A 12,675-nucleotide genomic window follows, 5' to 3' on the forward strand; every position below is an offset into this window, starting at 1 on the left:
GTTAAGTAGTAGGTAAGTGTTGGACATCCAGATCTGGATGAGGTTAAAAGAGTATTTAAGGCATTGGATGTTTGTAGCAGAAAAGACTTTAAAGATTGGCTGTATGTCATTGGCGTATTGGCTAAATATGAGGCCTGTTCTCAGGGAGCAAATTTCCAAATGAGCTGCAAATAGAGGTTTAAGAATACGGGGGACAAGATGGACCCCTGACAGAGACTGAATTTGATAAGGAGCTTCTGGGACCTGGAGTTGCCCAAGTGAATGAACTTGTATTGGCTGGATAGGTAGGAGGAACAGTCAACAACATTGCCAGGGCACCCCATTCGAGACGTCAGACTGTGAATGGCCAATGGTGTTGAAGGTGGAAGCATTGTCTTCCTTTATCTGTGGTCAGGAGGATTTGTGTCTGATTCTGAGGTGGTGTTTTTGTTCTTTTCAGGCAGGAGCTTTTGGACTACATCCCACAGTCCCTGATCCAGCAGGTGAACCTTCAGTCCACACAGAAGTATGTGCTTCAGGAGATATCGTCCATAAAGGATCTGAGACCATGGCAAGCCAAAGTCCGTTTTGTAGGTAAGGAGATGGGGGCCTCTGAAAGCTTCAGTCATCTGTTGATAAGAGTATCCCTACAGGTTTGAGTGCCTATGTGTGTGTGATCAATTTCTGCAGTATGGGATACATCCCTGATTTATATCCTTAATCTTGCTCAATTTGTTAATCATTTTTCTTAAAAGCCCATCACCTATGCTGGAGTTGCCAAATGTTAAGTCTGCCTAATCTTGATTTCACATTATGCCTCTTCTTCCTCCACCGTATACTTTCTCTCTTTATCTCACTCGTGCTGGTTGTTTGGTATCCCTGCTTTCTCAGTTTGTCACTATTTTCCTATCTTTCCCTTACTTCCTTTGCTGCCTTTCTGTCTCTTGCTTTTGGCCTAAGCTTGATGATTACAAACATGTGCCTGTCCCCAAAAATTAATGCTGGTGCCCACGACCTACAACCATTTGTAGAAATGTAATTCTGATGCTGCAGAACAGTATTTATTAACCTGGGGTCCGTGGACCTAAGGGGTCAACTAGGCCTAATGAAGAAATCCACAACTTCTTAGAAAATTAGATAATATAAGCAGGCAGATTAATAAAGTATTTTTATATAAAAAGTAAAATAGAAGATTGAAATAAATTAAAACACTGTAAATATGACACAATTTGAAACTGTAGGCAACAAATTGAATTTATGTCCTTAGTTTAATTTGTGGGAGCAACACAAGTACAGCACATGGAATCTAGTATGGAAAGCTTGTAGCCTCAATTGATGCACTGTATGTACCAATAAAAAGAGAGCATACAGTAGGAGAAAAAACTAAAGTGTCATATTCTAGAGTCTAAAATATTGCTTTGTCTTTTAGAAATAAAACTACATTTTGAAAAGCTCCAACCTCCCCAATAAAATTAAAATTTTGCTGTTTGTATTTTTTGTTGTTTATTAATTCAATACATTTCATAATTTGTGTATCTGCTAGAGACTTCTAGCTGCAGATTCCTTACCTTTGAATATTCACCAGCCATCTTTAACTGTGCACCAGTAGGTGCTGCAGATTTTCCCATTGTCGTCCGCACCAGAAGTGACATGCGTGGTGTCTACACAGACACCAACCAACCATACTGGCATCAGTTCTTCTCTTCCTGTGCCATCAGCACATATCCGGCGGGAGCTTCCTCTGCCGACATTTTGATTTTTTTTTTTTTTAACATTTTGTTCACTCTTTTTGAGACTATGGGGGTTATTACAACTTTGGAGGAGGTGTTAATCCGTCCCAAAAGTGACGGTAAAGTGACGGATATACCACCAGCCGTATTATGAGTTCCATAGGATATAATGGACTCGTAATACGGCTGGTGGTATATCCGTCACTTTACTGTCACTTTTGGGACGGATTAACACCTCCTCCAAAGTTGTAATAACCCCCTTAGTCTTCCAGTGTGTCAGGGATGTCCCTCCAAAAACGGTGGGGTTTACAAAACCTGTGGTTCCTGTCACAGACAAGATTCCCATCTGGTTTGTCTCTGATGACTGGAGCTGGACCACGACCTCAGTGCATGTGAGGACTGTCATGCCATGAACCCCAAGCCACTGCAGGAGTGCTCCTTGAAGCCCCTTGTCACCCGACACCAGTCGCTCCACAACGTTCCAGGTCCCATTCGCGAGGAAGGTCCTGAGCCCATTCCTTAAGCCGTTCCAGGTGCTCGTCATGGTGCTCAAATTCTTCTGGTAAATCTCAAAAAGTGAAATTGATTTTCACCTTTGCTGAAGGTGCAAGTCAACCGGACGAGGCATGGGAACAGTGTCACTCTAGGGCAGGCTGCCAAGTGAAGCCTTCCTCTGGGTCCACTCCACACTTTCCTGAGTAACCCGAAGCCAGAGTGACCCTCACACTACTATGAAAATGTTATGAGGCTACGTACCTCATTTTTGGGTACACCGATCCCTCTAGAGCTCCTTGGAGCTCCATGAGTTTGGTGAGTGTCCTCCCTGAATTCCTGCTTTAAGTCCATTCTCTGTGCCATTAGGGCCCCCTAGATCTAGTTCTGGATATGGAGCAGTTCTGATTGCGAGACCCTGACCTTCCCCAGAGCCCATTTCAGTGATGTCCTTTCCGGCACTCCCGATGCCCCACAATGACCCCGACCCCATCATCATACCCAGCTCTGATATGGAGCCGGATTGGTGTAGCCTGACTTTGACTACGGCATCAGCGAGAACTCTACTTTCTGAGCTATTGCGAGGGTCTCCTTTCTTCAATAGGCCATCTGAGGAGTATGGATGGGGTGGATCTGCTGATCCTAATGGTTACCAGAACCCGTTAGAAGAGCCCGAGGGTAAATGGAACTGGAGGATGTCAGTGGTCTGGATATCTCACCTGTCATTGGCTTAATCTGTCTTCCTAGTGTAGCTATGGAAGAAGGGGTTTCCTTTGCCATAGTGGTGAGGAGGGCAGCTGATGTTCTGGACCGTACGCTGCCATCAGTGGCAGTCAAAAGGAATGTCTTGACAGTGGTGCTTTAGCCAGGAGTCACCCCCTGGGAACTCCTTCTCCCCTTAAAGTTCTTACAAATGTCCTGGACAATTGCCCGGCACCATTGCCCCAGTCTACAGAATCCAGATTTCCTCACCCAGCACCCCAGCCCAGAGAGTCTTGTTTTCCAGGCCTCCACCTCCGAAGTAAATCCGGGCATATTCGCTACCACACCACCAGATAGGCAATCCAAGAGGTTGGGTACGTTTGGCAAGAGAGTGTTCTCTGCCCCCGCCTAGCAATACAGTCAGTGAACACCGCATTTCTCTTGGGCCAAAACGCACACACATAGGGCCTCTAAGAGTTTGGCAGATGGAAAATTCTGTCCACCATACTCACGACAGTGTGGCAACCGCCTATGCAGCGAGCTCCCCGCACAAGTCATTAAGAGTTTCCTGCGAGGCTGGTGGAAGGAAGCGGAAGTTTCCATCTTGCCCTAGCGGGAAACAGGCTACAGCTATGTCTACGGCTCGTAATCGAGCCGGCAGCAATGCTGTAGCCAGCATGGTGCACCAGCGCCTTAGCAATGTTCACTGTCTGCAGAGCACTGGCTCCAGTCATCAGAGACAAACCAGATGGGAATCTGTCACAGACATTTGTCTGTGACAGGAACCACAGGGTTTTGTAAACCCCACCGTTTTGTGTGGGGGGGGGGGACATCCCTGACACACTGGAAGACAAAGTCTCAAAAAGAGTGAACAAAATGTTTAAAAAAACATTTTCAAAATGAGGGCAGAGGAAACTCCCTCTGGATCTGTGCTGATGGCGCAGAAAGAAAAGAACTGATGTCAGTATGGTTGGGTGGTGCCTGTATAGACACGACGCTTGTGATAGTGCTGGGCACGGGGGCCCCTGCACTGCCCACAGCAAGTGCATGGGCAGTGCAGGCCCCCCCTGTAGCTCCCTATACCTGTTCTCTACCAACCTTTTCATGGCAGTGTTACCACCATGAAAAGGCTGGCAGAGAACAAGGTCATAATCTGCAGGTCAGTGCTGCTTGCAGCCTTGTCCTGGCGGATTAGTATCTCTGCCACCACCAGACCATCGGGATCCAAGATCCTAGCAGAGCTGGCAGTCGGCACGGCAGGGTTGTTATGTGGCGGTCGGACCACCGCATCTGCAGCGGTCCAGGCCTCCACCAGGAGTGTGGCAGCCGTAAGAACGCCACACTCATAATGAGGGCCCTAGTTAGGTATTCAGTTGCGTAAGTGCAGCTCCATGGCCCCCGGGGGAAACCAGAGCCATACTTGCCCAGGCTATTGCTGACAGCAGAGACACAGTGAAGTGGATACATTTGGGTCACTAGGCAGAGCAATTGCATTGTCAGACACCACGCCTGGCTATGATTCACTTGATTCTCAGGGGATGTTCAGGCATCTCTTATGGACATGCCCTTTAATGGCACCCCCCTCTTTGGCAATAATTATTTTTTTGTGCTGAAGCGCTTTAAGGAAAGTCAGGCCACTGCTAGTCCCTGGAACTCCCCATGGTCTCACATCAACCCATATTCTGCCTTTTTCCCTTTCTGTGATTACAGTAGGGACTACTAGCCGAGTCCATCCTCTCCAAGCCGCCACGGCCCCCAGACTCCCCAGCCCTTTTGTGGCCATGAACGCAGCTCCCATGAGCCTCATAGGACACACAGTCAGAGGTCTACCTATTCCACCACCCCCACCAGCCAAAGCCTCAAAACCCCTTTAGCTTTCCATCTTATCACCGGCACTGAGTAGGCTGCAGGATCAGACATCACCTGCCCCACTGACAGTCAATAACATTGGAAAAGTGAGTAATTCATATTTTTCAGTAGCTTTCTCTAACCCCTTTTTAGAAATCCTGCCACCCATGCCAAGATCCCCAAACTGACTAACAGAGGTCCACCCCTCTCTGTTCCATCAGGAAGTACAGGTTCCTTTGGTCAAAGGAGCCATTGAGAGGGTGCTTGCATCAGAAGTATGTCATGGTTGCTATTCCCGCTACTTTCTGGTGCCCAAGAAGGACACAGGTCTCCACCATCTTTTAGACCTGCACCCTCTCAACTTCTACTGAAATGTAGAAATTCAGAATGCTCACGTTGGCTCAGTTTCTGACTTCTCTGGATTGTGGAGGCTCGGCTGTAGTGCTGGACTTACAGAATGCCTATTTCCACGTTCCTGCCCTGCCTGCCTGTAGGTGTTACCTGCGGTTCACCATGGGCCACAAGCACTTTAGTTTGCTGTGCTTCGTTTTAGCCTCACCAGGGCCCCTCAGGTGTTCACCTAGGTGATGGTGGTAGCTGCAGCACATCTGCAGAGATCAGGGATTCCAGTCTTCCCCTATCTTGATGACTAGCTGTTGTAGGAGCGTTCACCCCAGGCATTTGTCTTCGACTTCTAGAATATGGCAGACCTGCATTAGCTGGGTTTCACTGTCAACATGCCGAAGTCACACCTGACTCCCTCTCAGACCCTCCCTTTCATCTGAGCCATTTTGGACACAGTGCAGTTTTGGGCCTATCCTCCAGAGCAGTGAGTCTAGGATGTTCAGGCTATGATTCCAGTGTTTAAGCCTCCATCCTGGATTTCATTGAGACAGACTCTTGAGGCCGTTAAGTCTTCTGGGCCTCATGGCCTCCTGCATCCTGCTAGTAACACATGCCTTGCAGCTTCTGCAATAAAATGTGAAGTCCCAGTGGGCACAGCATCAGAGAAATCTCTCAGACCTGGAGCAGATATCAGAGGGAACTGCAAAAAATCTTCAGTGGTGGCTGATGAACTTAGATTGGGTCAGCAGCAGACCACTTTCCCTTCCCCACCCAGGGCTGACTTTAGTGATAGGTTACTCCTGGGTTGGGGCGGCTAGCTGGAGGAGGTGGAGATCAGAGGACTTAGGTCTCCGGCCAGTTCTCGACTCCACATTAAACTATTGGAGTTAAGAGTGATTCGCCAGGATGAGTTTGGTTGCTGAGTTCTGGATGACTTGGAGTCATTTTGTGAGGTGTGATGTGTGTCTGGCGTAAAGAGCGTTGCCATAGTCAAGGCAGCTGGTGATGAGGGCCTGTGTGACGGTTCATCTGGTGGTGACCAGAACCCACTTGAAGATCTTCCGAAGCATGCAAAGAGTGAGAAAGCAGGAGGAGGAGACTGAATTGACTTGTTTCTCCACATTGAGTTAGTTGTTGATGAAAATTCCCAGGTTTCTGGCATGGTTCGTAGGGGTTGGAGGTGTACTTAGGTTGGCAGGCCACCAGGATCGCACAGGGTGAGGCAGATTTTCCAAACAGCAGGACTTTTATTTTATCAGAGTTGTGTTTGACAATTGTCCTTCATCCAGTTGGTGATATTATTCATGCAGAAATGGAAGCTGGTCTTGAAAAATGAAAAAAACTTGAATAGCCTTGATAAGCTAGCAATTTCCTCCCAGAGTGTGTGTTAATCTTTTTGCTTCCTTGTTCAAGACAGCCAGCCTATTCCTGGCAGTCTCAAAATGGAAAAATGTACATCTGAATGTCTTCTATAAATAATGTGCACAGTCTGAAGTACATTGACGGGTCAGCGGAGTGTGTGATGTCTAAATCTGGTGCTTCCTGTGACTCTAACTAGAGCCAGGATAACATGTGTTTAGCAGAAGGTCATCATACTTGTTTTCGTGGATGTCCCAAATCCACCAGACTCTAAATGAGCCCCTTAGCCTAGTGATTAGGTTGTGTTTTCAGGCACAACAGATGTCCTGCCAATCAAGTGCAGTGTAGAAAGAAATCAGCGTGAACATGATACATCTTAACGAGTGTGTGATTGTGCTACATGGTTTTCTTTAGCTATGTGAACAATATCTGGGAGCTGTTTGTACAAGATAGAAACATATTCATTTAGACCAACAATTAGCTAGCCATTTTAGCACCTGTACTGTAAACAGTGATGGCAACAGCATTTATGGATGTCATAAAAATACATAAAAATCATGGTGCAGATGTGCTGGAATCAACCTTGAGCCCACAAGAGCCCTCCCAGATTCAAATTAATGCTGAACAGAGAATTAAGTGGCAGAAGAGTGTATGAGGGCAACATGCCACTGACCTTGATTTAGTCCTTTTCATACTGATGGGGTTTCATTTTAACATTTTATATAGATTCAAACTAACGTTTTTCTTTATCAATGTGACCATCTTTACCAGCAAGGGTGAACAAAATGAAGCTTTTTTCTAAGAAACCACTTACGCTTTCTTGTGAGATAAGACATGCTTAAGGACTAACCCAAATTTGCTTCTGAAAGTGTTTTTAGATTCCTACATGAACCAGTCAATGAAGTTATGATTTCTTTTTAATTCAACATCACTAGTAGAGTAAATTGAGGAGCAAAGCGCCTTGCTATACTATTTTAACAGCTCTTATTATCCTGTGGCCTGATAGTGTTGGGTCAGACAGCACTGAGACAGAATCTCATGAAGGATTGTCTTTGCAGTGTGTAAATCATGCTCTTCAAGGAAATTGTAGTGGATCCTATTTGGTTTTATTGGGATTCAGAAGATAACTTAGCCTTCCAGCTTGCAGGCCTGTGCCCCGTCACCTAGTGACTTTTAACCTACTTAGCCTGCTCTGTTTTAGCTCATTTATTTAATTATTTCTTCCAAAATGGCTGCTATGTTTATAGTTAGAATGATGTTTAAATTTCACATTATCAGTGCCACTATCAGCGTCAAAGATAAGTGATATACGTAGGTACTCACATCATGTACTTTCCCACTTACATGTGAAAGTAACATAATGTATCTTTTTAGGGAATTGTTTATATAATTGCCACCCCAAGCATGTCTTCTTATCTATTGTTTGGGAACATACCTGCGTCAGGAGTCCTGCAAGATCTGTATAAATACATCTCACGCAGACAGGGCTATCAGAGGGACTCCTAGCAGATGTCATTAACACTATCCATGCTACACGTCACCTTGATGCAGACCCAGCCTTTGTGTCCCCACGGGGTCTGATCTAGAGACCTCATTCCAAGGTAACAAGGGTTGGGGGGGGGCTCTTCTCATGGACATGGTACTGGCAGCTAGGTTTATCACACCTAGCTCTCTTTAGGTTAGAGATTAGGTCCATCATGCTAGCGTATTAGAGTTTATTTCACACCTATTTCACATCTTATGTTGTTGCAAGCTGGTGGGGGTATTTGTATTCATGACTCTCGTTTTTTCCATTCTGTTTCTTGCATTATCTTAAGCAGCCCATGCAATTTACAGTAGATTGCAGTCTTGTTAATAAAACCTATTGAAAACTTTACTGCATCTCTTTCATTGCCTGTGTGTGACTGAGACTTGTTGCTCATGTGAGAAAAGGGTAATCTCAGTTTAACCACGACTCCCCTGAAATGTCGCACTCTTGAGTCCATGCATAAAGGCTGCCACAGATCACCTTTTACTGTTTGTTTTTTGCTGAGGTACTACTTGTGAGCTGGGAGGGTTGGGCCGACAGTTGAAACTTGTTTTAGGATTGGCCTTGTCGCCTACAAACAAAAGTTCCGTCATCCCTAAACCGATAGTCTTGCCTAGAGCAAGAGTCCAACTACGACTAGTCATATGACTAGGTTTAAATCAGCAACAATAGTGCTGCTAGCCAAAATTCCTGTATCCTAAATTTTGACAGCTACACATGAATATTTTTTCCTACTTTTCCCAGAAATTTTAGCTTGGGATTACATGCTTGATCTCACTTTCAAGCATAATAGGACACTCTCATAATTCTGCTTAGATTGTGTTATTCAGTCCTCAGGCTTTACTTCCAGTGACTTCTCGATGCCTAACATTCTTTTACATGTAATATGAATCTTGGAAAGAACCCATGGTAGAGCAATAAATGTCACTTTTTCGATCTCAGTAATGGTTATATATGACCTACAAGAGGGTGTGGCTTTGGGGGGTCAAGATGGCGATTGCACTCTAAGAGTGCTCTGGGCCTCTCCGTCATCTGCCACCATCCACCTTTCCTCGACAGAGATCTCGCTATGCCAACCTGATGAACCAGTGCTGTTACTCACCCCGCACTACCAGTGCAGCCAAAAGTGTCAATCCGCACCTGGGGAAAGAGTGCCGCGGCGGAGGCCAAGCCTGGACCTGTCATCCCCATGCACGTGGATGTTTTGAGGATCTGCCCAGGGCCCAATTGTATGATCTACAAGTGGACCGCATCCAGAGCACAACAGTTACAGGTGAGCAAGAAGGGTGAAGCAACTGAGGAGAGTGAATGCCCCCAGCATTGCGGCCTGTGTGGGACCAGGCGGTTCTGTGCTGAAAAGGCGGGCCCTTTGGGGCTCCTAACAGGAACTAACTGCGCAGCTCACCATTATTACATTAAAAATTGCCCCCTCTCACCTTCATAAACTTGACTGGTATTCTCATGCCCAGAACAGCTGAGACCTGGTGGGTACAGAGAAGGCCCCTTTGTAAAGTTTAGATGTGCAGAGCAGAGCTTGAGAAATTCTCCCTTCCACCCCCACCTCTCTCCCTCCACTGACACGCAATGTTGGCACTTGTACTGAGGGGAGAGGACAAAGGCACATAATCATCGCCGCTATGGGTTTACTACATTTGTCATCCCTAATCAGAGATCGAAGAACATTGTCGCTTTCTACAGAATTTGAGGAAGCAGAACCCATGACTCATAGATTTGCCACTAGCGATCTCCTGTGATCTGTTGACTGTGAGTGGGCCCTGATTCATGGAGGGCAGTTACAGCTTGGAGCCAGTACTCCCTCCTGCCAAAGGTGGGCATAGTGCGACACTGGCTTCACCCCTCCTCAGCATGGGGCTACTATAGGGGAAACAAGAAGGAAGACTAACAGAAACCAAGATACACAAGAAGGGGTGGCCTGCAGATCTTCCCATCTCCAGCCCGCAAGCCTCACTCTCCTGCGGCCCGACGACCCCTGACACCCTCGATATCCTCTCCCAGTGCCTGGCTGCTCATGTTGTTGCACACTTGCGGCAAGCTACCCAGACACACTGAAGCGGTGGTTTCATGCTACAGCCAAGGAAAGGACAAAACCTTGAAGTCATTCTCCTCCCAGCCCCGCACTGAACAACATACTACATGCCCTGGAGCAAATGGAAGTTGGATTGTTGATAGAGTAGCACCTCTTGAAAGAGACCTGGCCTCCATACTGCAGGCCATACAAGCATCACAGACTGCAGTTGAATCAAAAATAGGTGTTCATTATGATGTGGTACTCCTTCATAAAGATTTACGAAATGCCACTGTCAGAATTACAGAGGGGGAGGGACATCTCTTTGGACAAGGTTTCAGATCTCAAAGTAAAAGTCACTCGCCTCCTCTCCCGAACAGCTAAACTACATCAGCATGCGGAAGATGCTGAAAACTGCTCCTGGTGCAACAACCTCAGATTTGTGGGGTTTCCTGAAGGTGTAGAATCCATGCAGCTGGCTGGGTTTATGGAAGAATGGATCAAATCTTGGATGCCAGATGATAAACTCTCCCCGATATGCAGTGGAACGTGCTCACAGGGTGCTTACTCCTAAACCTCCCCCCTGGAGCACCACACCGGCACTTTATTGTCCAGTTCATCTATTTCAAAGAGGGAGATTGTATCCTAAAGGAAGCTCTGTCCCTTAATCTTTCTTTTATGCTTCTGATCCCAGCTTGGCTCAAAGTGATCAATGCTAACAAGACATTTTTTGAGACACCAGGGTTTATAATGCTGGCTATGCCAGGTAATCCCATGGAGTGGTGATCCTCCTGTGCCATGACTTCCCTATGGTAGTTGCCAAGTCATGGCTGCATCCCCAGGGTAGGTACCTCGCACTCACCGGGGTTCTGGAGGGTCGACCACTGAACCGCCTGTGCCTCTATGACCCCCCTTCCTTGATATGCTCACAGAAACAATAGCAAAGTTACCTGAGGGGCTCACATTTATAGGGGGTGACTTTTATGCAGTCCTCAACCTTACAACTAACTCTACGAGAATCCCATTGGAACACGGTCGCTGCAGTGCCCTAAACTTATTCAGTTCAAAAACATTGGGCCTCTGTGACATCTGGAGACTGTGGGATCCTAGACCAAGACAGTATACACGCACATCCACCACACATCATAGACACACGCACATTGATATGATTTTTATGCCGACTGTCTGTCTCCCAAGTACAAATTCTCCCATGTGGGATTTCAAATCTCGCCCCTGTGCTTTTACAAATGGGTGCAGCTAGCGACGCCCTGCATCCCTTGTAGAGGCCTCAACGCATGGCACCTCCAGACAAGACATACATTCATGCAGTGGAGCAGGAGACAAAGGTGTACTTTCAAACCATCAAGGGCACGGTGCAATCCACAACCACCCTCTGGGCGCCTGCAAGGCCACCAACAGGGGCCACGCTAAAAGTATCCTTAGAAAGAAAGAGAAGCCAAAACCCCACCATATCACCCAACTAGAGGCAAATGCCCTCCGACTAGAGGCACGACTTCCCACAGACCCTCAAGAAGACTTAACCTGACAGTTGATTCGAGAAGAGATTCTACTTCTATTGTTCGAAGCAGCTCTGGCGGGCAACTACTGCTTGAATATACCAGTGGGGAGACAAGAATGGCAAATTGCTGTATTGGTTGGCTTCCCACACCTTGGCTGGTAGAGTCATACCTGAGAGAATGGATCAGACATTTGCTGCGTTCAGAAAGACATCTGGCCCTGATGGCTATCCCACGGAGTTTTATGCCAAATATAGAAACGTCCTTGTTCCCCATTTACTGAACCTCCATAAAGATGTGGCAAAGATGGGTTCCTTCCCATGAGACATTGACCAAGCCACTGTTGTGGTCATACCGAAAATACACTCTTCATCCGTCTCCTGTGCAGAGTACCCCGCCCAAGCTCCCTCATCAACAGAGAGGTTAAAATCTTTGCCACCATTGTGGCCCTCAAGCCTTAAATGTGTCCTTCAGACCCTTATACACACAGACCAATGTGGATTTATGCCAGCTATGAGCACTAGATATTGTCTGAGGGGCCTCCATGTGGCCTTCACTTGCCGCCACCTCCTTTGAACCAAGCTAGCATTGCTTCTAATTGATTTTGAGAAGGCTTTTGATACGGTGGACTTGGAATATCTTACTCGGGTCCTGCAGAGAGCCGGGACTGGGCCTCATTTCTGAAACTTCTTTTGAATATTCTATTTTAACCCCATTGCCCGAGTACAAATTAATGGCGTGGTTTTGGATGAGTTCCCCATATGCAGGGTTGTTCCCTATTTCCCCTTATTCCTGTTAGCGATCGAGCCCCTTGCTTGACTCATTCGGTGTGATGCGCAGATTAGCGGATGGGCATGAGCCTCTTACCATGAAGACCGCATTGCATTGTATGCGGACGACGTCCTCCTGTACCTCTCCGACCCTGAGACTAGTGGCCCCTGTTGTCTTCAACTTTTACAGATATTTGCTGAGGCTTCCAGATTAAATCTCAATCCTGCTAAGTCTCTCTTGGTATCACTGTTGCCATCGCGGAAATTGCATAGAATGGCAGACCGCTATCCCGGTCCACCACTTGAGATTTCCCTATTTGGGCATCCAGGTAGCTTATCACCCCGCGCTGACATGGTCCCTTAACATCTCCCCTAAGAA

The 12,675-nt window shown here is 46.8% G+C and overlaps 1 protein-coding gene across 1 annotated transcript in view; it reads left to right on the top strand.

Annotated features, from left to right (window-relative positions):
* LOC138246014 (unconventional myosin-XVB-like) overlaps nucleotides 1–12,675 on the top strand; it is a 794,810-nt gene that overhangs the window by 675,366 nt on the left and 106,769 nt on the right. The window contains exon 40 of the mRNA XM_069200161.1: nucleotides 440–573. Within this exon, the coding sequence (XP_069056262.1) occupies nucleotides 440–573 (134 nt within the window). The remainder of the gene's footprint in view (nucleotides 1–439; nucleotides 574–12,675) is intronic.

Source organism: Pleurodeles waltl, chromosome 7, assembly GCF_031143425.1.
Source record: "Pleurodeles waltl isolate 20211129_DDA chromosome 7, aPleWal1.hap1.20221129, whole genome shotgun sequence".
In the NCBI taxonomy this organism is placed as follows: domain Eukaryota; kingdom Metazoa; phylum Chordata; class Amphibia; order Caudata; family Salamandridae; genus Pleurodeles; species Pleurodeles waltl.